The sequence below is a fragment of the Ammospiza nelsoni genome, chromosome 6 (genome assembly GCF_027579445.1).
Source record: "Ammospiza nelsoni isolate bAmmNel1 chromosome 6, bAmmNel1.pri, whole genome shotgun sequence".
NCBI lineage: Eukaryota > Metazoa > Chordata > Aves > Passeriformes > Passerellidae > Ammospiza > Ammospiza nelsoni.
Window position 1 is genome coordinate 8,231,331 of NC_080638.1, and position 27,293 is coordinate 8,258,623.

Here is a 27,293-nt window from a genome sequence, read left to right on the forward strand (position 1 = left end):
CCGGCAAATTCAAAGCCAAGAGGAGATGTTATTCCTTTATGTAAACTCATTAGAAAAAGTAATAAAAAGGGTGTTTTTTTTCATTTAAGAAGAAGAATGACAAGTGGCAGAACATGAATACAAGTGAGTATTAGCTGTCAGGAGTAAGTCTTGAACAGAAATCAGTGGAGGACTCCTAGCCATAAGAAAGCAATGTCTGAAATATCATTTTAAACTGAGGGGCAAGATGGTAACTTTTTATTTTTAAAGAAATAGCTATTTTTAGGACAGATCTGACAAATCCACAAAGAGGAGTATGTGACACAGTCTCCCATGGAAAGTGGGAAGAAAATTAGATCATCTGAAAGCTCCTTATGCAGCTATAAAATGCTAGAGACCTTCTTATTTTATTAATCGTATTTCTTAATATGCAATAAAATTCTAAAGGAGACATCACTGTTTATTCTTCATGATATGAGATACCACATGGCAAACTGAGCCATTTTCCCTCTCCTGTCTAAACAAAACTTGTCTGATTTCCATTGTAATTTTATCCTTTGTTATCAAATCCTGGCCATCAGGTACCAAGAACCCTTGCTTCTTGCCAGACCAGCCAAACCATGGCCTTCCTTCAGACAGCAGGACTGAGGAAAGGAAAAATAATGATGATTTAACATGTATTTTTCAAAAATGTTTGTTGCAAGTGCAACTTCTGCAATGCTGCTGGGAACCAGCCAGATCTAGCTGGATATAAACCTCATCCCCTCCAAGGAACTACCTTCCCCTTCACATAAGACCCAATAGATCCTAAGAGCTAATTTAAAAACATTACAATTTCTTGTTCAATTGTGCAATTAAGAAGAGAAATGAAGATTGAGATTAGGAATGGCAGAAGATCTCTAAACTTTATATTACACAATTAACATTTTAAATAGAGTGGGTCAAAATAACCAGGCTTTTTAGTTGTTTGCAACATTGGAAAGTAAAACAGCCATGCTTCAGGTCAAACAATGCTTCCTTTGTTTTTTAGCATTACTTTAATGTTTTCAAGGGTTTGTAAAAGCTGTTTCACATGGAAAATGGGAAACATTTGCAGAGGTTTCCAATGCTGCTCCCAAGCTTACAAACAGATACAAAATCACACCAGACTCTCACATCTGGAATAGCCACACAGGAAATGTTGGTGTGCTGTCAATTACTCTCTCTCTGTGTGCAGGGAGGTTTATTCTCCTGGAAACAGCTCATTTAATCAGCAGTACCTCTGACTACTGAAATTAATGAAAGTTCAGGGCTCAGGGTTACAAATGATCATCTCACAATGCTCATTAAGAGGACTGCTGAGCAGCAGTGTCATACAGAAATATTCTGATTTATTTAGCAGAAAGTGGGTAAATAATGCAGGCCAATTCTCAAGAAATCGGTAGAGATGGAATAGAGTTGAGTCATTATTCTCAAGGCTGTTGTTCTACCTTGAACATTTCTGCTGGCCCAGCTCCCCTTCCCTGACCATCCTTGCCAGGAGAACCAAGCAGCAGAGGAAGAGCTGGAGCAGATCTCAGCCGGAATGTGATGCCAGAGTGAAATCACAGCCATCATCACCTTGTGTATCCTCTCCTATATTCACATTCCTGAAGGTCTCACCTACTGTATTGTGTCCACCAAAAAGCATGTAACAGGCTTAATGGCAACGTGGATCAACTCAAGATCCAGAGGAGAGGGCAGCAAAATAGATAAGAAGTCTAGAAAACATGGATTCAAGGCATTAAAGGGGAGGGGAGTAATAGACAGGTGAATATAAACTGAAGATACAAAAATAGGTCATAATTCTGAAGAGGACTGAACTACTATGCTAAATTACAGCAAAACAGATTTAAGATATTAAGTCTCAGGTTCCATATTCTGTCACTGACTTCAGCAAACTCAGGGAGTGAGAAAATTCTAATTTCCTTCCACATCTCTCATTGCTTTGGTGCTCTGGTAAAGGCAGCTGACTGGGGAAGAAGAGGAAGCAATAGAAATTCCTGAATTCAGATTGAAGAAAGGAGGAGCCAAATGCCCTAGATACTGGGTTTAAAATTCTTTCTGACCCACTGGGAGATACATTTATACATCCTACTATGAATTTAAGCACAGTTTGATACTTGTAAAAGCCTTTCTAATCCTCTTCCTGGCAATAACTCAGTAGCCTACCACAGCCAGCTTGACAGGATTCTTTTCTATTTCAGCTCTTTACCTTGGTTTTCCCAAGGTGTCTCACAGATCACAAAGCATCTGGAATTTTGCTGAAGAACCATCCCAATAAAGAGTTTTACCTCAGAGAACTAGAGTTTGCCAGCTCCCAATAAAAAGTTTTCCCTCAGAGAACTGGAGTTTGCCAGCTCCCTGGAATCAGCACCTTAAAAATTTCCTGAGCAGAGGATGACACTTTGTTCAGCCAGATTCACAGCTGAAGTATTAATTGTGTCAAGGAGAAACACTGGGAGTTGGAGATGAGGATTTGAATCCTTTCTTCCTGAGATAGGGTGGTGGGGTAACTCTAAGAAGGGGGTTAGTCTTCAATCTTTGGCTTACAAGACCAATAGAAGAAAGAAAAAAATTAAGTCACAGGTTCCAAGGAAATGTACTCAACTCCAATTCATTACTGCCAACTAACTCAACAAAGCTACACTATGGTAAAACCAGAATTGATTTTATTCTGATCAAAGGCAGCAATTGGATTTTATTCTGATCAAACACAGCAATATGTTTGATCCCATTTTAAGGCAGTTCTTCACATTTTTTATTTGGTAAATAGCAATCTTAAGGGTATTAAATGCCAAGTGCCACAAAGCATACATACATAGAATGGAATATATAAATTACATCACAAATATTGAAGGATATCTCCATGACATTCTCACTGAAGAAACTCACAGCTCTGTTATTGCCTAGAAAGCTGCCTGTTAACTCCTAGGTAACATCTGATTCATAATTAAAATAACACAAGCATATTCCATTTATATTTTTAATGAATCTCCAGAAACACTTTGGATATTGGCTAGCAAGGTGATATTGTGGTGGAAAGAAACACAAACTCTTGTACATGAGTAGCAATGAGTGAGAAGAATCAGACAAGCCAGTGAACTTTAACAACAAACCTGGCCAGCACAGAGGCAGTGTGGAAAAAGGTAAAGAAGAAATCCATCCCCCATATTCCCACCTACATTTCTCAACTGCTAGAAGGCCACTTGGATTTTGGAGTGCAGCAATCCTGTAAAGGTGGAGTTAAGCATGAGTTTATGCCCATTCTCATCACCACTCCTATGAGGAACATTTGAGAGTTGAAGTTGCCCAGCCTAGAGAAGAAAAGCCTCCTGGAGATCTTGTTGTGGCTTTTCAATAATTGCAGGGGGCCTGTAAGAAAGATGAGCATAAGCCTGTTGTGATGGGACAAGGAGTAACAGTTTTAAACTAAAAAAGGGTCAATTTAGATTAGGTAAAGGGATAAAGTTTTCTATGCTGAGGATGGCAAAATGCAGGAAGAGGTTTCCCAGAGGTGGTGGATGCCCCAGCCCTGGAAACACTCAAGATCAGATGGGAGAGGGCCCTGAGCAACCTGACCTAGTTGAAGGTCCCTGCTCATTGCAGGGGGTTCGGACCAGATGGGCTTTAAAGACCTCTTCCAGCCCAAACCATCCCTTAGCTTCCCAGTGAAAGCACTCAAGCCACACTATGCCTGCCAAGCAACCCTAGGCTGGTTGAAAAGGATGCCTTTTTTGAGAGGAGGTTTAGGAAACGCCTCTTGCTGCTTCTCTACTGTTATTTGTCTCTTCTAAGCACTGCCAGGAGGGGAATTCAAAATTCTTGCCCCTCCCTCCCACCTCAGAGAGGCCCCAGATGCTTCACTTGGCTCAGAATGCCACTGCCTCTCCACAGGGGAATGGTGGGGAGCACCAGTCCTGCCGTGGTTCTTGGCTTGGCTGAAACAGAGCCCCAGCTCTGCTCGTGGGAGGGGAAAAGGAGGAGCGGTCCCAGCTCCCCAGAACAGCCCCCAGAGCAGCACATCCAGAGTGGCTCTCTGCAGAGCAAAGGAGCCAAACCTTGTGAGGTGTCACTTCCAGCTGGGCTGGCCTGGCCTTACAAGAGACAGAGAGAAAATTCAGTGTAAGACAAGCCTGAAGCACAACCAGCTACTGGGGCTGCTCCTATAAAAGAAGAATCACTGTTATGATCAAACCATCAAAACTTCTGGTTACAACTTGGCAGTGGTTTGTGTATGAGCAGGTGATACCTTAAAAACCAATGCATTTTCTTCTTTTATTATGGAGGTAAAAAAGGTGGAAGTACATACTTTGGACTTTGGTATGAGTGAAAGAAAAAAGGGCTCTCAGGCAGAAATGGACCTGAAAACCAGAGGGTTTTAATAGAAGTGTCAGTCACAGTCTGTAATTACTTCCACTCCAAATTATGACACAGGAGCTGACTGAGATTTTTAAAGCAACATATGCAGCAATACCAGGTGGCTAATCTGCAGATTACCAGGACCAAGAAAATTAATTCAGGAACTCGGGATATTGCCATCATTTATGCCTCCTGCTGTTCATGAAGTGAACTGAACATATTGTAAATGAGACTCTTGCTTGGCCTTATTTTAATCACTTCTAAATTGGATACGGTTCTCTTTTCACCTTGTCCTTTTACAGTATTACCTAGTCTCCTAAAAATCATCATAAATCACCTGTGAAGGTTGTGCATGAGAGTGCTTTCACTCATAAACCTTGTCAAAATATGCTGCAGGGTGGTATTTTGAATTAGAATATAACCACTGCCTTTTAATCACAAGACATTTTTCTAAGAAACTGTTTTATGTGAAAGAACAGTGCTCACATATGAATTAACAGCTGAATTTCTATCATATCTCTCCATGTTGATTTTGTCAATAGAGCTACATTTTCCTTCAGCCTATGGCTGAATGGTCCTAAATGACAGTAAAAAAAGCCCTGATTTTCCCCAGACATCTGGCAAGAGCAAAGGAGTGGGAAGGTCAGCTTTCATGGATGTTTCCATGGGCAACCCACAAGTGGATGTAGGGAACCTTGTGGAGATACTGATTTTTAACAGCAGTAATGATAGCACTGCATTCTCCTGTAACGAAGCAGCACTTCTGACCTTGCTCCTTTTTGACACCTAAAATGTGTCACATTGTTCAATGCAGGCAGTTTTGAAATACTCACAAAATCAGAACCGACACAATTTCTTGTAATTAAAGGAGTGAAAATATTGTGCAACATTCCAGGCCTCAGATCAGGTCAGAGCTGTGGAACATGAGCTTTGTGACCTGCCCAGAAAGCAGCTCTGCCCTTTCTCTGCTGCCTGCTCAGGACTGAATTTCTGTGCAGCTCACCAGAGACTGCCAGCCTGCTCACACCCTGAGCCTGAATGGCACTTTGAAACAGAAATGGGCTGAGCAGGGAAATAAAACTGCACTTAGTCAGTGGCTGGGCATTCTGCACAGAGTGCAAAAAATTCTGTTGAAATTCTGTAGAATTTTCAAGCTAAAAATACACAGACAGCATATAAAGAGTGACAAAATGTACTGCCAAATCTCTACTATTATTAGCACACTTAATAGCCTACCATTCAGCTGAAGTGCCTGTGTTGACCATGGTTTTCTAGGGAAGTATTTGTATTTCTCCAGCACAGGAGCAGATGAGGTTTGAACCCAAGCTATGCACCCACACTGAGCAGCAGCTCTTACCTTTCCCTCAGATCTGTGGGCAGATGGAAACAAGGGACAGAATGCAGAACTGCCCACCTCAGGGAAGGCAGCACATTCTTCACCATTCCTTCAGCTCTTCTGGTGCTCAAGTGCTTTGTTTAGGGCTTCATTAGACTCAAAAATCTCCCCCCCGAAAAAGAAAAAAGGTGTTTCATAGAAAAGGTTAAATCACCCTGTGTTCTCTGGGTGAGAGAGCTACCCATAAAAGAACTCCATTCATACCTGCCATGAACAAGAACAACAGTATTAACTGAAGAATAACATTTTAGCAGCCAAAATATTTAACTCAAGGCACTGGGAGAAATGATCTAATATTCAGAAGATTACATATGTCTTTTGATTAGCACAGTCAGTACTCCTGTTTCATATCCTGGACAAGAAAGACCAAATCAGCATAATCTTACGGTATACATTTAAAAACCTGTAAGGCTTTTTTTATAAAAAAGAAATGCAAGTTTTGGTTTTCCATAAATCTGAGATCATTCTCCTTCCTCAAAAAAAAAGTATGTAACAATGATAGAGTAATGTGACATGGCAAAATACAGCCTTCTTTTCTTTGAAGGAATGGAATTCATCTGCAATGGTTATCAACAAGGAAGTACCTGCTGAAACCCAGGACCTACAGATCAAATTGATATGGCCATTTTTCTTCTCTGTTACACTGTCTCAGACCAGATAAGGAAAAAACAGGAGAGAACACACGGCAGTCAGGGAAACACACAATAATCTTCAGCAGAGGATCAAAACAAGCTTTGAGAAAACTAACTCTGGGCTTCATTTTCTCATAAAAGAAATGCATTTGTTTCCCAGTGTGCTTGAGCAGCAGGAGATCTATGAGTGAACCAAAATAATGTGCACCTCAAGCCCCAAAGTGCCATTATTTATTTTAGTCACAGAGTGTAAGAAGCTGTCTTCACAAAGCAGCCTCTTCCCACCCTTCCCGATCAGACTACTTGCTGCATTTTAAGAACAGACACACAAACCCACATGGAGGATCACATCTAATTAGTTCTTGTTGAGTTGCATGTAGCATTCCCTGAGCATTATGTGGATTTCACACACTCTGAGACTCTAGTTCAGCTGTCTGTTGAAGTTGAAAATATTTAAGGTCTCGCTCCCTTTTTTCCCTTTCCATACTGATCCTGTAAGACAAGACAAATGCCAAAGAAAACCACTGTTTAGCTACAGAGATTAACAACAACAGTCAAGGGCAGAGGAGGTGGGAAAGAGAATGAAAGAAACCTCCAATGTCCTGGCTCAGCAAGAATAAAGCACAAATAAAATCAAGCAAAAAGGGCAGTAAGAGCTATCATCACAAGGTTCTTCATGCAGTCCCAAGCAGGCCACACTACAGTTGAAAGCTGTCAATCACAGTGCTTTAAAGTTGATTAGGAGCCTCCTTTTATCAGTCACACCCCAACCCATTCAATCTTTTCTCCTAAACCTGGAGAAAGCATCTGTTTTCTCTCCTCTCTAGACAAGCCCATCTTCCTGCACCAAGACAAGAGCCCACAGAAAAGGGAGCCACAATGAAGACTGTTGTTTTTTCCTTATCTTGTTCTTTCCTTATCAGCTCCAGGAAAAGCCATGGCCTGGCTTGAGCTCTAGCTCTACCAACACCTTCCTTTCAATAAAGCCAACAATTTCAAACAACAGCTGAGAAATTCACAATTTCCAGTTGCTCAAAAACCACTCTCACAGGGCAGCTGACTGCCATTGGATTTATGAGATGCACAATTTCCAGGTATGTCCATAATATCCACCACAAAGTTTGCAGTACAAAGAAATGGGGATAGAGGTTAAGAGACCTCTGTTGACAAGCAAATTGCATATTTTCATTTCAATTTTGGGACTATTTTTCATCTATATTCACAGAGGAAAGTAGGAAGAGATAAAAAAGAGCAATTGTACTTAATGCTTGTATCAAAGGGTTTTAAACAACCCATTTTTGTTTGTTTGCCTGTTTTTGTGGACTGAAAGACAAAAGCAGTATTTCAGAAGAGTAGCTGCCATCATACTCATGGAGGTGCATGATCTTGTTTCAAAGAATTAGACAGTGAGAACAGTTCCAAACTTACTGTTCTTATTCAGACTCCCAGCAGTGAAACCACTGATACATTCCCTACAGTTTATTCCTCACAGCATCCTGTTATAAGTTAAGGACAGACAGTAACATCTGTCTCTCACACAATAAGAGGGGCTGGACAGCAGTAAGTGTTTTTGGAGAAGTATGTCCCACAGTTTTGATGTCAAGAAAATACTTGAGCATTCTCACGTGGGTATTCTGTAGGTGGAGGCTCTTTTGTTTGGATCTCTGTTATTTCTCACTCACACAAAACCCAGAACAGACTGTAACAGGCCTCAATGAACAGAAGGGGTGACATTAAACATGCCTGAAATTTGCTGCCCCCTCATTGTTACTCATCCACCTGTTATATCAGAGGAACTGAACAACCAGAAAAGACTCTTCTCTACCAATATGGTGGAAAGAAGAGGTCACAAGAGTTTTCTTTTGGAGAGAAGTAAAAAATCTTCATATTTGAAACCCAAAAGTTTGCTCCAGCCTCTCTCTGCAGCCTGGTTATTTAAAATTCTTCCCCTTTTGAGCAGAGATTTATTCAAGAATTGCTTCAGCCAGCTTGAACTGAGCAATGCATGGGCAAGGACAGCTGGTTTCTGTCCTCAGTGCACAAAACGTGCCATGAAAGATGGCTCAGGTGACAAGAAGCATGTGCAGGACGTCCACCTGCCACTTGTGCACATTATATTCACTCCTCACCATTTCCAGAGGTACACTGCTGTCAGAAACCTCAGATCTACTCCAAACAGCAAAACAAAGGTCTCCAAAACACTGAAGAATAAGGAAAATGAATGCAAGCAACTGCCTGCACTCCTTGAAAAGGGAGATGTGAAACAAAGTATGTGTTTCTCTCATAAAAATATGCAGTCAAAAGAATACATCTTTTTCTGTGAAAAATTATATTCTTTTCAGAAGCCTTGGAAGTCAATTATACATTGTATTTTAATATTACAAACAATATATAGCATTTGAAAGCATGACTAAGTAATAATAGATGTCAAGAGCAAATTACATGGAGGAAGAAAATCTGCCAAAATAGCTTGAAGTCAAAGAAAAGGCTCATCAGAGGAAATTTATGCCTTTGAATTGTCAAATCTTGAACATTCCCTGCAGAAGTATCTCCAGCACAAAGTGCTCTCCTGGTTTCTGTGCAAAAAGCAACATGGGCAGTGTAATCTGAGGGTGTAACAGGTCACACAAAGATGTACACACACAAACTGCCTTTGCTTCTGACATCTTTTCCATGACATGAAATCCTTCATTATTGCTATACTTCTGCTGCAAGCAGCTTTCAGCAATGAAGACACCAAACAGGGAGGTTAGGTGCAGGCTGGAGCTATGTGTATCCCTCAGAGGGAGCTGTGAGAATCACATTCTATAAAATAAATTGCATGACAGTGTAAACTAAATTTAACCCAGGTGAAATGAATAAAGCAGAAAAGGACTGAATTAAATGAAGATGACAGAGTGGAAATGTTTTCTATGAAGATATAGATCCATAATATATTCATAGCCAGAGGCATTAGGACAGTTTCACACCAGTGGATTTTTTTTTATTTTTAAAGCTCTTTGCTAAAACAAATAATCACATCTACTCCTTGATTTTTAGAGAAAATACTCTCATTTTAAATATTAATAAGTTGAGGTTTATATTGAATTTTAAATTACAGTAAGAAGTCCAACATAGGTGTGGTTTGTTTTTGAAAAATCTCAAATTATTTCCATGGTATTATTCACCTGATAATTGTTACAGCTGCAATATGTTTACAACATGAAGCCAAATTTGCAGTACATAAATTTAAAAAACCTCACATCTAAATGCTGTGATGCTGTCAGAGAAAATTAACAATGAAATAAAGAGCTTGATCTATGAAGCATCACAAGAATAGAACTAGCTATGCTACATTATCTACCCATGACCCACATCCATTTAACCAGAGGCAAAAGGAAAAAAATTAAAAATTCAAGAGCATCTCAATTATTTTCACCATTTGGTTACTATTCCTTAAGCACGAGACCCCCTCCTCAGCTCCAAAGAAAAGGAATTCATGCAATCATTGAAAGGGATTTTATATTCTAATTATCCAATTTATATTATCTAATTATCTCTGTAAAATAATAAGTCATGGAAAGAAGATAAAATATGTAACTAGAAACTGTTTTGCACCATATCAGGACACTGTCTTCTTGCAGAGATGACTTACTCCTTCAGAGGTGCAATTAGAGAAATAAAATTGTGGGAAAACAGCACAGGTCTGGTAAAAGCCATGACACAAACACTGCACCCAATGGTGCTGCCCCCTGCACCAAGAGTGACCAGACACAAAATACGAGGAGTTCTCTTTTCCTCACTCATTTTTACTTGATGTTGCAGCCCTTCCATGCTCTGCCAGGCACCCACTCCCACCTAGGCCACTCTAAATGTACACATGTGCACAAGAGTGTGCCTACACAGATGAAAAAACAGAATTAGAATAATGAAAATTCAATTTTTCTTCCACTTCTTCACTGCTGTATAAGAATCCTTCCCCATGGGTGCTACTCAGAGTCACCTGCATAATTCTACAGATCTACTATATGTTGTTCCAGCACAGATATCCATTATTATAAAACACAAGAAAAATACATTGAATATGTGTAACAATTTATGGCTGGATTTTTGTTGCTGGGTTTTTTTCTTGCTTATCTCCATAGAACAAGTGAACACAAAAATCACAAATGGTGGTTTAGAATCAGTAATGTACAATTTAGACACTGAAATCCTTGTTTTCTGAAAACAAGCAATGACCTACACCCCACAGTACACACATAATGCTATATTAGTCCTGAAAGCATATTTTAGCAGTATTTACAGTTACACTGAATTTAGATTAGATTATCTCACTTTCAAATTAATTTCTGGAAGTAACAGAATGCTCACGACAACACTGGGTATTTTTGAGAAGGAAGTAGAAGAAAATTAAATGAGAATTCATGAATACTATGATTATCCGCCAACATTTACAAGCAATTGTGGCAGTCCTTCCTTGGGTATTCTTAAAAGACATCACTTGAGGCACATTTAAGCTGTGGTGTACATGTATTACATATCCACAAAATATATAGGTGCAGTAAAGAGGTGCATGTGATTTTCTTTCTATAAGTAGGAGGAACCATATGCAGCCAAGTCAGCCCTTAATAACAGAGCAATCATTTCATCTTTAGAGTATAAACTCATCTTTTAAGGAGGCTTTACCTTGGCTTTTAATAACCCAAAGGAATAAAATCCTCTGTCTGGCTGTTTTAACACAGCTGTGTCCTTGGAGATGACTTTGCCAAAATCTCAGGATCTTTACCCACAGAAAGGAACCCTGTTGGGACCCAGGACATTGCTCTGGCTGCCCTGGGAGATTCCAGACCCTGGCAGGGGCTCAGAGACCTTGGCACAGAGTCACAAGCACCTGTGCCTTTGATTTTAGCCCATGGAAACAATTACCAACCTTGTGTGAGGAGTTACAAGCCACAAGGGTTTGAGTAGAATGATAGTGAATTTGTCACAGGGTGAAAAAGTAGAATTTTGGGGTTTTAGAATGGGGGTTCAAGAGGCAGGATGGAGCAATCTGGGCATGTTCAGTCTTTCTTCTCCTTCTTGTCCTCCATCTTCTGCTGTGATGGTGACACTTCTGGGTTGGTTTAGGGTAGAGACAGACTGTCTAACATGGGTGATGGGTATTGGAAAATTATTGTAAATAAAGCACATGTAGTTCTTAGTATAAAAAGCCAACACCACCCCAAGGGCAGGGACTGTGCCACAACCCAACCTGCTGGACAGACCTCAGCAGGTCAGAGAAGGAATGGGATAGATAAGAGAAAATAAACAACCTTGAAAAGCAGAGCTGAGGAATCCTGACTTCTTGTTTGGTCGCACGGCTGGGAACAAAAATCTCTTTGATACCTCAGGAGCCATTTCAGCCACACAAAACCCAAGAGAACCCAAGACTTGTGATGAGTTTATACCAGGTCTTGCCAGGTTCATCCCTTGCCTTACAATGCCTGTGCCTGGTGTCTTGGGGAACAGCTGCAGCAGATTTCCTAAAATAACTGATTATTAGGGTCAGTAAACAACTACAATATCCCCTCTTTTTATATGACAAATACTTAAACAGTTGTTTCCAACTAGGAAACAATCTCCATGGCCACAAATTACTATTGCTCATCATATTAGTGCTATTTTATACAGCACCACAAAAAAAAAGATCCTCTTGTAAATTAATAACATGACAATTAAGATAGATTGTTATGGTTGACCTGCTCAAAACTGGAATCCATTAGAGTTTGTTTGAATTACATAATTTTCAATGTATTTTTTCTTGCTTATCCTCTCTACACTGGGTTATAAAGGAAGTGTATCATCATACCAGATGCAATGCACTTTATAAAACACATTCTACAGCAACTCCTCAATCAACTTTCAGGATTTCAAGAGGTTTTTGGTTTTCCCCCTGCTTCTATGCTGGAAAAACAAACTAACAGCATGTACATTCAAAGACTGTATACTTTCCTACACAGCCTAGAGAGAAGATGCTCTGTGCTAAGTTCTGCTGCCTCACTTGTGGCAGCATTCCCAAACATACAAACATTCCCATCACATGCCAGTAAAATACACACACAGAGAAAGGCTGGAATGACACCCTCCATTCCAAAGTTTTGTTTCTGTGCTTACATTCCTCACATTTCTGCATGTGCATTATCTGGTATGTAAGACTGCCAACATTATAATCCCTTCGCTCTGTCCACCTTAAACATTCTATAACACTGTACACTACTACAAAGTTTTTTTCCTGGGAAGATTAAAATTCATCCAGCCAAAATCTTCAGAGTGACAAAACCAAGATATTCCTATCCTTCTATGTCTCATCAGGGTTTATTCATTCACTAGAACAATCTGGAACTTGAGGATTGAACAACAGCTTCATCCTGAGCCCAGAAATTTAGAATCATCTACTGCTCTGGGAAGGAGCCAGCTATAACTCCTATGGGTTTACTTTTTTTTTTAAATAGACAAACTACAACCTTATAATATACCCCAATATTTATAAAGCTTTATAAATATTGGGGTATATTATAAGGTTGTAGTTTGTCAGATAAGTGACTCATATATTCTGAATCAAATGTTAATTTCAAAATGTTTTCTGAATACATATTGCCACTTAATGTTCTTTTTATTAATTGCACTTTTTGGATTAATTTTCCCTGGCTAGCATTACATTGAGCTGTATTTTACATCATTATCAGACAATTGAAACATACCTGACTACTCATAGTGGGAGATAACTTTCTGTGGTAAAGACTGACAAAGCCTTTTATCACTCTGTCAGATAAATCAGGTTCTCACAAAATCCCTTTCCCCAAATTTAATAGGTCAAGGTTTTCAGCCTGCTTCAGTACAACTAACAGTATCAATGAAAAGCTTATGAAACCAGAAATCCTATGGGTCTTTACAGGTTGATGAAATATTTTGATTTTTAACTTATGCTTCTGATATGGTCAGTCCTTCACATTATTCTTAAAATCTATATTCAAAAGTAACACATTCTAATAGCGAAAGGAAAAACATTTAGGGACTTACTCCCTGGTTTGGTTGGACAGTCAGTCCTTCACATTAGGTATCATTCTTAAAACCTGTATTCAAAAATAACACATTCTAATAGTGAAAGGAAAAACATTTAGAGAGTTACTCCCTGGTTTGGTTCGACCCTTTTCTTCATGACTCTAAAAAAGCTATTTTTCCTTCAGTGGAAACCAGAAATTGGTTGTTGCACATACAGGCAGTTATTTTTAGCTTTGACTGACAAAATTCTTCCCTCATTTTACTTCTCAATTTGTCTTAGAAAAAATGTCTATGCCCTTTAAGTCTGGCACTTAATATACAGAAGTGTAAAGACGAGTGGAACATGAAATCTAGAAATGTGAATATATTGTATATAAGTTTCTTTAACTAGACTGAATTTAGCATTCATGAAAAATCACATTAAATGCAATGAGGAGACATGTCTTCCATTTTTCCCCAAGTTAACAGAGTAGCAATGTCAACTATATCACATTTCTCGCTTTGGATGTTCCTTCTCCCTGGAAGAATTTCCTCCAAAGGAGCTATTTCAATTTCTTTCACAGTGAATCAGTTCCCTGTTGAAGCCATACAGCAAATGGACTAAGTGACTGATTTAATTCTGTGGATTGCAGCAAGAAGATGTGATAATGGATTTAACACAGCAGTTAATTTATTTAACACACAGTGAGGAAACTTTTAGCACAACTAGGACAACCTACAACTGTAACAAAAAATGTGTCTTTTTATAGTGGCTGGACAAGGGAGTAGTGGACTACCTCCTTCTGTAATGTTGTATTTAATTCTTTTCACATTTGCAAATTATACATATAATGGAGAGGTTCTGAAAAAATCTCCCACAGTCAATTCAGTGAGACAGACATTAAACACAGAGAAATTCTGCTCAGTATTGATCAGATTCTGCATCCTCAGTGAGCCACCACCATCCATCTACACATTAAACCTGCTTTCATCTTATTCAGTAATATATACACCTAATAAATATAACATTAGGTATATATAATATACATCTCTGCTGAGAAAAGATAAGGGGAGAGGAGATTGGGAAAAAAAAAAATCAAATCTCTCTTCAAAAAGAAACCTATGGCTCAAGCCATCTCTAAAGGGGGCCTTAGGATCAGCCAGGCACTATCACACCATATCTGACTCCCCAACCTGGAAATTACTCATGGCATCACTGAGGGACTTGTTACTGCCATCAGCACACACACCTCAAACAGCATCAGCTGTGACCTCCATCAAAGCTGGAGATTTCTCCATAAAAGAACAAGATTTCAGATGGGAGAATGGAAGGAAACTTCTGAGGGATGAATAAAATCTTTACTTTCTCCACACAGTTAATGGAAAGAATTGAAAACTCTGTGTTGGATATTCCAAGCGTGAAAACCAAAACAATAAAAGGTGGGGGACAGAAAGGCTTTTTTAGAAAATTGAAGTCCCATCTCAAAAAGCACCATCCACTCACTTTAGAATTCACAACCTGCCAGGGTAGTAACAGACAAGAACCAAAAGTCTCTTGAAATACAGAGATTTTCCCCCCATTTTTAATTTATTTTGGACTGACTGATAGGCTTGCCAGAGCTCTGGCTGTCACAAGAGGGGGACAGGACAGCTGTCCTGGAGAATGAGCATCAGGGAAAAAGGCCCCTGTCTGCTCACACTACTGAAATGGGTGACCTGACTGGATGCCAGACATGCTCCAAAGCCTCTCCATCACTTCCCCTCTTAGCTGAATGGGGGAAAAATACAGCAAAAATTCATGGGATGAGAAAAGGACAGGAGCGATCACTTACCAAATACTGTCATGGGCAAAACAGGCTAGAATTAGAGATATTAATTGAATTTATCAATAAAAAATAAAATCAGAGCAGGATAGTGAAAAGTAAAACAAACCTTAAAAACACCTTCCCTCCATCCCTCCTTTCTTCCCAGGCTCTACCTCCTCCCCCTCAGCAGCACAGGGACATGGGGAATGGGAGCTATGGTCAGACAATCACAGGTTCCTTCTGCTGCTGGGAGAAGCATCCTGCCCCTGCTGCAGTGTGAGGTACATCCCATGGGAGACAGCTCTGCATGAACTTCTCCAGTGTTTGTCCCTCTTCCACAGTGTGAGTCCTTCCAGTACACCCTGCTCCAGCATGGGTCCCTCACAGGGTCACAAATCCTGCCAGGAATAGCAGCATGGGCTCCAGGTCCCTGCTCCAGCATGGGCTTCCCACAGGTTCACAGCCTCCTTTGGGCATCCCCTGCTCTGCTGTGGGCCCTGCATGGGCTGCAGGTGGGTCTGTGCATCCCTGTGCCCTCCCTGCATGGGCTGCAGGTGGGTCTGTGCATCCCTGTACCCTCCCTCCATGGGCTGCAGGTGGGTCTGTGCATCCCTGTGCCCTCCCTCCATGGGCTGCAGGTGGGTCTGTGCATCCCTGTGCCCTCCCTGCATGGGCTGCAGGTGGGTCTGTGCATCCCTGTGCCCTCCCTGGCTGCAGGTGGGTCTGTGCATCCCTGTGCCCTGCATGGGCTGCAGGTGGGTCTGTGCATCCCTGTGCCCTCCCTGGGCTGCAGGTGGGTCTGTGCATCCCTGTGCCCTCCATGGGCTGCAGGTGGGTCTGTGCATCCCTGTGCCCTCCCTCCATTGCCTGCAGGTGGATCTGTGCATCCCTGTGCCCTCCCTGCATGGGCTGCAGGTGGGTCTGTGCATCCCTGTGCCCTCCCTGGGCTGCAGGGTCACAGCTGCCTCACCAGGGGCTGCAGGAGAATCTCAGCTCCAGCTCCTGCAGCAGCTCCTGCCCCTCCTTCACCCTGCCCTGGGTGCCTGCAGGGCTGTTCCTCTCATGTTCTCAGCCTGCTCTTCTCTGACTGCAATTACTTCTGCACAATACATTTCCCCCTTGTTAAATCTGTTTCCAGAGGCGTTACTCCCATCACTGGTTGGCCTGGCCTTGGCCAGCAGCAGGTCCATCCTGGAGCTGTCTGGTCTTGGTTCTGCTGGACATGGGAGAAGCTTCTGGCAGCTTCTCACCAAAGCCACCCTGCAGCCTTGACAACCACCAAAACCTGGCCCCTCAAAGCCAACACAACTGCTGGCCTCACTTTCTGCAGGGGCTGACACAGCTCACAGACATTCTTTAGCCAATCTATGGTAGTGAGAAAACAAGCAAACCAACCAACACCCCAGAAACCACTAGGTCTCCTTCTAGGAAACAGGCAGGCTGTTATACAGAAGCTGAGTGGCTGCAACACATGCAGGAGTGATGCAGGGGATCCTCCCTGCTTTTCTCAGCTCCAAAAGCACCTCTGCCCACCAGCTGTACAACCAGAGGATGTGGTAGGGCTGCAAGAACCTGTAAAAACCTGGCTGAACTGTGCTGCCCAGTTCAGAGATAGCTCTGCTTCCAAGTCAGGGCAGTGAGAACAGTGGAGGAGCTCACCCTCACACACCCAGACTCCACCTAAGTGTCATTCACACTTAAAACCACATAATCACCATCAAAAGCTGTAAGGATCCATAACCTCTCACAGAAACATGGCCATCTATGACATTTAGCCATGGGTGCCACTCCATGTTAGCCAGACAGCTATTTCAACTGAGTGACTTCTCTGACATTGCCAAAGAAGGCAGAATTCAATTACACAGGCTGAAATAGGATACAGGTTCAACTGGATCTTTGATGACCAGCAGTGTTTAGGGCTTTCATTTCACGTCTCATTCAAAAGATAAATGAGTACCATTCCAAAGATGAGATTGCCAACAAACAGAGAATGTTTCTTCAGAAAAAAATCAGCTAAGAAAGGTAATTTCACTCTTTCACACATAAACTTTACCATTCTGTTTGTCTCTGAAATGACTGATGTACTTAGTAGATACTACACGCTGAAAGAAATAATTCAGATGTTGCACATTTTAAGCAGTAGGAAACTCCAGCTATTGAACTGCCTGAATTGCTAAATCAGAAGTTCCTTTTTAAAAGCAAGAAAATGATTGATGTATTTAGGAAGAACTCAATTTCTACAAATGTGAAGGACTGAACCGATTTTTATCATAGCATTATAAAAAGTTTGAAAATAACTCTGACATACAGTTGCTGGAGGTTGAGCATGACTGTTATTTTAAAGTTGCTTCAATTATAATGGAACTAGCAAAGGAAATATTCAACCACAACCATACCAGTTTCCTGTTATGCTTCATACCTACCCTACCTTAAGCACAGTATTATTTTAACATCTTGTATAGTCTTTCTCTGGGGAATGAGGGCATGAAAAAATGCCTAACAAAAGCAACAGGAATCTGCAGAGTGAGTAAGTGAGCACTGAACCTGGAATGGGCTTTAATGCCACACTGACGGATTAGCAAGCCTCTTTCAAACACAGCAGGTATTACTCCATTGATTTTACTCACTTATTCTTAATATGTTACCAGGTATGGTATGTTGGATTATCCAGAAAAAGTCCACTGTGAAGGGAAGGTTTTGGGTACGTTAGGTACTTTCTGCATAAAACTGACACATCACTAGCAAAAGAAGGATAGACTACAAAAATGTTTCATTTGATACACAAAAAGCCTGGGAGGGAAAAAAGAAAGTTTCTAAGGTTCCATATCAGCAAACCTTCCTATTTCATGTCTTCTCTGCAAATAGATACGAGTACAATCCTAAGGATAAACTTGTTTTCTTGACTCCACACACTGCATGTAATTGAGCAGGTTCTGCCAAGAGTCACCTCCTTTAGCTGTGGCTTCTTTGCTGCACTGTAGTATTGTACAATTTGTGAGCTCTTCCTGGAGCAGACTGTTGGAAACCATGGGTGCTACTCTGCAAAAACAGATACTCTGACTGAAATTCAACAGAATTGTGGATGTTACAGAGGAGATGCCAGTAAAGAGGGGATGGCACTCCATACAGCACAGGTTTAACTCACATTTTCACCCTGACTCCTTAAAGCAAAATAATTGGATTAGTTATCCTCATTGTACATAAGCTACAATCTACATAAGTCACCTAAGAAAGTGATTTATCCCATTTTATTCACCTCCCAAGGATTACATAAGTGGGGACATGATCTCTTCCTCCAGATGTCAGCCCAATGCTTTTGTGGTGATTAATTCTGATCAACATGGGAAAAGCTCTCACCCAAAGACCTGCATATATAACAATAAACTACACAGGAAGGTAAAATATTCCATAAAAAACCTAACAAAGCACCACTAGCACAAAACCACCACCCCAAACCAGGTTAGTGTTTTTTCCTGGCTTGTAAAATCAAACTATTGCATATACATGTATAAGGCAGAGTAAACTGCTGAGTTGTCTCCTTGTGTGAGGGTCAGCTGGGTGATGAACAGTGCTCTTGGTCTGGGAGACTGACACTGAGATAAAACAACTTTTTCTTCCACTGACAGTTACTTGTTGATTTGCAGACAGATGTCCCCTTGATCCTCAGAGACGGTCTTACTCAGATTTTTCTAGTAAATATTCTTTGATCTATTCCCTGGTATCTTTACAAATGACAGCTTTGTTTTTTCCATCACATTAAGATGTCACCCTTGCCATTTTGCAGTAAACACCGCTGGGGCAAATGCTGCAAACAGCTTGGCAGCAAATGGAGCAGGACAACCTCAGCCACCTGGAACATCTGCCATCCCCAGGTCTGTCACACCCTCAGGAGTGACACATCAACCACAGCCACTGTTCTCTGGAATAAGCTGAGCATCACTTGCTTTTCACCCCTCTTGTCTCACTCTATCCTGGCTTTGCCTCACCTTGAAATTAGGGGCTTTAGGAAAAATCACATGCAAAGCCTTGTGCCCACAGCTGCACAGCTGGTTTGTTTCCCAAAATAAACCTCATTTCTTATTGCACAAAAGATCATAGATAGAGAAAGGCAGGGAGTTTTGACATTTAGCTTACTGTACTCATGGAAAAATCTCTTTCTCTGCTTTGCTTTGGTTTTTGTTTGCTCTTTTTTAAACCAGGCTCCTCGACTTTAATAGATACACACCTAAAGATTAATCCAGTTTAAGAATCAAAGAAACTGCACACGTAAATAAAATTCTCACATTTTTCTAACTGTCGTGTCCACAGGAATAGACTACAGGGGGTTTTACCCAAAGGACTGCAGAATACAATATATTCCAGAAGAAGTGATTTAAGAGACGAGAACACCAAGACATTCTGCAGCTTCTTAGACAACAACTGCACATACTGCCAAATATGATGGAACAAATCAGATAAAGACCTCCTCATTCCCATGATATGACATCACATACTGAAGATGTAAGCACAGCAACATTTCATTACACACCTGTGAAATCAGTGAGGTGCTGAAGAATCCATATATAACAACCACTACACAGCAAGTCTTGATTTACTTGCTTGCAATATAATTAATAGAATTCAAAGCACATTTCTCAGCCATAGTACATACTGAAATATTATCTCTCACCCCAATATTAGACAATTCTTTGCAGGCCCAGCTCAAAACAACATGAAAAAATAACCCTAGTAATTATCACATCCTGAGATCTGCTGCCATATTTTACCCTTGCTTCTGTTCACAATCAGCAGGTAATTCTTTGACATCTCTCTCTATTTCTATGTGACGTGAGAACATATTTTTCAGTGCTTTACAAAGCCTAAACACACATGTACTGCTATCACAGATACATCCACCTCCATGAGCTCCAGCACACACAAAGCCCCTCCACTGTCCCAGAAACATGCTCCCATTTATTATGTACCACTTTAGACAGCAGCTGTCACAAGACAGGGGAGAAAAGCTATGGTGCGCTTGCGTTTAATCTGTTTTGGGGGCAATGCTGTCCCATTGCCAAAAGCCCTCCTGCAGCTCCTGGAAAAACACTGCACTTTCCTTTCCATGCCCCTAGTTGGGAGTCCACTGCTTCAAACCCTTCTGCAGCTTCCAGCTCATCACCCAAAATGATAATTTGTACAGACAGACACTGTAAACAAGTCCCAGCACTGGTCAGATCCCAGAATGTTCAGATGCATCTCTTGGACCCACACACAGGACTCCAGCACACGCAGGCAGGTGTTCAAGGAATGCCTGCAATTTCCAGGCATTCAATCATCTGTTTACTCCTGTCTTTGACATTGTAGGTTGTCCTGTCTATCCCATCCTCACCAATGGTGACTACTACTCCACAAATACAGAATAACTGTGAGCCTGTCCACAAAACCAGCATTAAAACTCCACTGACCTGCCACCCATCTACAGACAGAAAAAAAACAGCTCAATGAATTATCCAGAGTTTTTCTGTTGTAAAGGTTGCAAAAAGATGAGATGGATGCAAAATTGGGGCACTTGAGTTCATGCTGCCAGCAGTTCTCACAGAGTATATTTGCACTCCTCTCTGCACATTAAAATGTCTCTCAGGGGCTTTTAACAGGGATCCCTGCCAAGGATGCACCTGGGTTCAAGCCCACAGTGTTACACACAGTTACAGATGCCTATCTGCAGCTCAGCCACCATGCTGCAATCACACAGCAATGTCACTAAAAATTCCAACAGCAAAGGTTTCCCACACAAGTATCACAACTCTGTTTAATACGATCAAATGGTAATGATCACAGAGCTCACAGATTTCAGCCCTGGCAGAAGAACACAAAATGAACAAAAAAGAAGTGATTAGAAGATAAAATCAGATCCTAAATATTACAAAAATTCAGTTAGAAGCATCAAGCACATACTTGAAGAAACAGCATTATAAAGAATGGGTGGAGAAAGGAATTACTTGACAGTATCTGTGAATATCAATTTGCAGTTCACCTTCAAAAGGAAAGGTAGCCCTAAACTGTTATGATGATTTCTCACGTCAACCAAAGCGAATGGCACGAGGTAATTCTTCTTAGCAGCATGCTGAATTATGTATCTGTACATAAGCCTTAAATGTGTATTTTAATTTCACCTCAGTAAATTACTGGTATAAATCCTGCCCTTCTCAAATATCTCTGAATTTTTAATTAACTTAATATCATAATTTCAACCAGGCAGTCAGAAACTATGAGTAACATATGATTTATACTCAGAAGTAAACACACCTGCTTTTCAACAACATCTCTAATTACTGCCTCATTTTACCCTTTTCATGGCATTGAAGCCAATTTGGGTCATACTGTTTTTAGCTGGTGACGAGTCCTTTCAGCTCACAAATAATGTACGAGATGTTGCTGTGTTGTCAGTTTGAAGGACATTTTCGAATGTACTGTGGCAGATTTAATACATGACCAAAACACATCACTTTACTTCTGACATGCCTCACTTCACTACGAGCTTCCACCAGCCAAGGCTTTGCCAAGAACATTTAGGCTTTGGTTTGAATCATTGCTCCACCACTTTATTGTCTTAGGTCTGTCGTAATTGAGGGAGTGGGACCATATACTGAATAAAACAAAGTGCTTATTTTCTAATGTTAAAGAAAACAGGAGGACAAACAGACATGGGGTTAGAATACTTAGTGTGCAAACCCAGGGCACCACAGGGAATATTTCCCTGTCTGCTCTGGGTGCCCTGACCCCCAGGGCAGCACTGACTCTGACCCTCATCCATGGAGAAAGTTTGCCAGACTTCAGGACAGACTGGAATCCACAAAAGTGTGAAATAGATTATAGAGAGCAGTGTGGGTGTATCACTGGGTGAGAAATTGAGGGTTTGGGATTTTTAGTGTGTTGTGGATGGAAGCAAGATGGAGGGCACAGAGTGTCATCCTGGGTTTCTTCTTCATGCTTCTTCTTCCTCCTTCTCCATGGGTTTGGGTGGCATTTTGTGATTGGGCAGGAAAGTCCCCATTGCAGCTCTTTGGGATCAGTTTTTGGGTTAAAAGGGAAAATAATCCAGGTGTCAGTGCTTAACTGGATAGTTTAGTCTTAAAAGCCCTTGTACCAAGAGATTGTTGGCCATTTTGTGCCTTCTAATGAAAGCTGCTGAACTCACAGTAGTGAGACTGTTTCACTGATAAGAAATAATAAACACCTGAGTCTGAACATGAATTACTGTCTCAAGTGCCTTCAGTCCATACCCAGAGAAACCCACAACTGGAACCCCCACAACTCAGGTGTCCTTTGGGGGAGAATGAGGAAAGCCTTTCCTGAACTGCCTCCTGCTCCTGAAAGCACCATGCCTGCTAGGGGTGATCAGTGAAGCAAAAGGAGCCCTGCTTCACAGGTGGCTCATCACCTCTCTACTCTGAGCATTCAGTCTGGCCAGGACATGCCCCTTCAGAAGGCTGAAGCTGTTCTCACAGATCTGATGTGCACTTAGCCACTGAAATATGCATATGACACAAAATGTATCTGCTGAAGTTTTTAAACCCTCCAACACAACTAAAATGTGACAAATTCTCATACACCAAGCCCTGCTCATTCTCAAACCAGCCTGTATGTCAGATTTCTCAAAGTTAGCATCATTATCTTGATTTGTAGCATACTAGTAAACTCTATACATCTTCAAAGAAAAAAAATGAACTGCTTCTGGCTCCAGTTGTATAGATTTTATTCACAGGAGCTATAGCCTTCTGACATCTACCTCTAAATTGCTTGATAGAATGAGAGCACCACACCTGCCATGCTTCCTTTGCCTGGTGTGCTAACTCATATTGTAGATCAAAACAATACAAAAGCCATGAAAAACACAGGAGTCAAAAATGGTTATGTCCTCCATTTATCAATTTTAAACCATCACTTCAACAGTTTAGAGAATCTGTGCTCTAGATGTGAAGGTCCCTTCACAGCTCTAAGAAAAAAGAATGTTCTGAGATCCCTGGGTGAAGGAATCCCAGGCAGAGGAGCTGAAATGTGGCCTGGGTGGGCAGGGCCCCTTTGGGCAGTGCTGGCAGTTCCATACATCACACACAGAGCACATCTCCAGCATCCTGCATCCCTCTGGGTGTGCTGATGCCTCTGAGCAGCAGATGTTTGAGGGAGGAATGAGCAAATTCCACATGGGTTAGCAGCAGGAGGGATTAGCAGCAGGGCAGGCAGGGCTCTGAGGTGGCAATGCCCTGCATTTCTTCCCTGTGATACTGCCAGTGCTTACTGCTGGATGGCAGGAGACTTGGGAGGGTTTTTCCTATTTAAAACAAGGCTACAGGCAAAAATAATTAAGTACTCAGACTTATTGTAGGTGAGATGAAAATATTAATGTCTTAGTTCATCCTTAAATAGTCATAAACAATGCTGACAACTAGAAACTGTGGGCTTTTAGTGTACACTGATGGACTACATCCACAGAAGTATTTAGCAGTTTTCAGAAACTATTTGAAGCAGATTTATTGACAACTGGGCTTAAATGACTTTAACAAACACACAAATTACTGCACAATCTCTGGGTTACAAGTGGTTCCACTAATTCAACTGTGACAGTTATTTTTCTGTTTTCATTTATTTCTTCCTTAAAACATTCACCAATTATGATCTCCTCCACACTACAGTAACAATCCACTTCATATCCAAAAATAAATACATGGAATAAATACATAGTAGCAAATATGCAGTGCAAAAACATCTCCCATCCTTGAATTAGTTAAGTAATATATGACCTCAATAAATGCAAACCAAAATAAAATCCCAAATCTGCAAAATAAAGAAAATAATAAGAGTCTTATATGAGTTTGATAAGATCCCTTTGTCCTCATTTAAGGTAGAAAAGGAACCAGCTCTTTGTGAAACAAACTGAAAGGTAGAACTGTGAGGCTGTCAGAAGCAGATTTTGAAAAAGAAAAATCTGGGAACAGACAAAATCTAATCATGACTAGTGAGATATCATGGAATAGGCTGTGATTCTATAAAAACTGTGACTTAGCAACAAATCAAATATTAATAATTCAATAACTTGAAGTGAAAAGCAATCATCTGAATTCTGGTCTAATTTGCACAACAAATTTAGCAGAAGCAGGAAACCTTGAGCTTGCACCACAGGAAACTGGTGGAGCAAACATTTTTCATTTGATGTCCCTTCTCATTAACTAAAAGTGCATGCTGGAAGCAAAAGCAGATACATCCCTGATAAAATTCAACATGGAAAGTTTCAGACAAGACAAACTTTAAGTGCAGAAAAGGCAGAAATGGAACAGTTATATCTTCACTGGAGAGAAAACATCAAGCAGAATGAAAGAAGGAAAGGAATTACTTCTTCCACATACCACACTTCTCATTACCAAAGAAGTTGTTTTTCAGTAAAGCTTTACCTTTCTCACAATGACTTCCAGTGAATCCAGAGGGGCAGAGACATTTGTTAGGAGCTACACAAGTCCCACCATATCTGCACCCTTCTTCACAGAATGCTGCAAGATAAAAGGAATATGTGGGTAATACTTCATTTTTTAAAACATACATTTGAAGGGTAATTAGAAAAACATCTACATTGTAAGCAATTAACAGAATTTAGCATATTTAAATTCAGTCCACCTGCAAACACAGAGAGAAGCAACTCTAAAATAACAAGAGAAAAAATCTCAGATTACACCGTAGGCAAACCCCCTCACCAATAAAAGATTAGTAACCATCTGGAAGAAGAAGAGAGGAAAAAATATATCATGTGTTTTTAATGGGGCTGATCATCTTTCCATTATATTGAATATGCAGATGACAATTAAAATGCTCTGCTAATCCACAGAAGCCAGGCAGGTTGGATGGTGTTAAATACTGTGTTCCTCACTTCAATCAAATACTTCACTGAAATGTCTGTGAACACATACTATTTTGCTTTTGATTTTTTTATTGCACGGGCTAAAGTATGTTTTGTGGAATTAAGAAATTAAATAGAGTGAGGATCATGACTGAAAAGATGAGAAGGGTTCAAGCCCAGTAAAAATGTGATGTGATTTTTGATGGAGCAATGCTGAAGTTCTCCGTAAGTGTATGTGCCCAGTAACTGGGATTTCAAACAGCTGATGGGTCTCATCTTTTCCTGCCAGCACTGGGTGATGTTCCTCTTGCTCACAGCCAGGTTGGCAGAAAGTCCACTGAGTGTGCAAGAAGGGCTGCTCACTGTTTAAAGTTATTGCTTTTATTTCTTTAGGGGAGAGAGGAGAAGAGAAAGAGAGAGAGAAAGAGAGAGAGAAAGAGAGAGAGAAAGAGAGAGAGAAAGAGAGAGAGAAAGAGAGAGAGAAAGAGAGAGAGAAAGAGAGAGAGAAAGAGAGAGAGAAGAGAGAGAGAGAAAGAGAGAGAGAAAGAGAGAGAGAAAGAGAGAGAGAGAGAAAAGGCATCAGGACACTTCTGCACCTTGCACTGGTACCCTGAGTAGGACCCTTGCTACACCTAAGAGTAGCCCCTACCCCTGACTCACTCCCTCCCCCTCAACACTGAACTTCCCAAGTGCCTGAGTGGGTCTGACTGCACTTTTGAGAGGAGTTGCAATTAATATTTAAACAGCAGCTCTCTGCATCTAAGCTAATAACAGATTTGCAAAGTGTTTCCTGCAAGCTAAAATCACAGATGGAGTGTTGGCAAAGAGATGTTACAAATGCTATGAAAAGGCTTAAAGTGCTAAATAACAGAAGAAATGTTTAAGATTTATTTTCCACCACACAAAAAATAAAAATAAAGTGAATAGATTTCTAGGCATTAAAAAGAACCTTTTGCAGTTGTTAACCACTTAGAGGCAAAACCCCACATCACTGTATCTCGTGACTGAACTGACAGACACATCTGCTTTACTGTAAATACATAATTCATAGCATGCCATGCTGTTTTATGGAGGAGAAGAATGCTAAAGTGTTTTAGACAAGATCACAGCAGAATATTGTAAGCACCCCTGGAGCAAGGCAGTGGTGTGGAGAAAGAACAGTCACACTTCCTCCCCATCAATGCACACACTCCATATGGGAATCTTCTAAAATATATCTATTTTGAAACCAGCCAATTTCTGAATGAGAAGAAGAGAAATATGGTGTAAGAGTAGTTTGGAGGGGGTTTTTTTGCATATAAATATTTGTAAGAAAGTGTAACTGTGCAGAAAGCTGAAAATACTGGTAAGAAACACAACTCAAAGTATACAAAAACCATGATGAGAATCAAAAAATTCTTTCCAGAGCTATTGAAAGCATATTTACTCATCTCTAGTCTCAGCATTCTCAGAGAAGGTGCAAGTTAAATTCCACATCTACATGTTTTCTGGTTTGAAATTGCGAGTAAACAGAGACTTTTGTGAAGTAGTAATACATTTCTGCACAACATCAAAAGAAGCAGAATTTGTGGCAGAGCAGATATAAAGGAAAAATAAAAAAAAATATATTGGCAAAAAAAGCTAATAGCTCATCCTTAACATATCCCATATTACACTGGGAAAGAACCACATGGGGCTCTTAAGAGAATTCATAAAGGGGAAAAAAAGATTATGTTTATTGCCTATAAAAATCATGCATGTCCACTGAAAGTTATTAGTGCTGATAGGGACAGGCGGGTAAGAAGGGCTCAGTGAGAGCTCTCGTGCACTTTCTTTGCCACCATAATGGATAGTACCAACTTAGTACTCTGAAACATCTGCTTCTTACTGTAAATCCTGTTAGGAGGTCAGCAGAGCGAGGTGCCATGTCCTTCTGTTCTCTTAAAAGGATTTCTAGCAGGGGAAGATGATGTGCCAGGGCTGGTGATGTGAAAGGTTCCCCTTAGAAGCTGTATGTTGTGTGAGTGTAGCAGCCAGACTGACAGCCACAGGCACAGCCAGGTGTGCATTCACATCTGGGGGAAAGGCTGGCATGCCTCTCATGGGCCAAAACTCTTCCCATTCCTTCCTTCAACTGTACCTCCTATATGTGTACTTGTCCCTGACATATTTTATGAAAATCCCTTTGCTAGGATTTTTTTCCTGAGAAGCCTCAGAAAAGAAATGTAAACAATGATTATCTGATGGCTGTGGAA

General features: G+C 40.8%; 1 protein-coding gene across 2 annotated transcripts in view; it reads right to left on the reverse strand.

Moving 5' to 3' along the window:
• The window catches only part of NELL1 (neural EGFL like 1), a 278,091-nt gene that overhangs the window by 39,923 nt on the left and 210,875 nt on the right, over nucleotides 1-27,293 (reverse strand). For both annotated transcript variants that reach the window (XM_059474163.1, XM_059474162.1), the window contains exon 15: nucleotides 24,620-24,715. In XM_059474163.1, coding sequence (XP_059330146.1) covers nucleotides 24,620-24,715 — 96 coding nt within the window. The remainder of the gene's footprint in view (nucleotides 1-24,619; nucleotides 24,716-27,293) is intronic.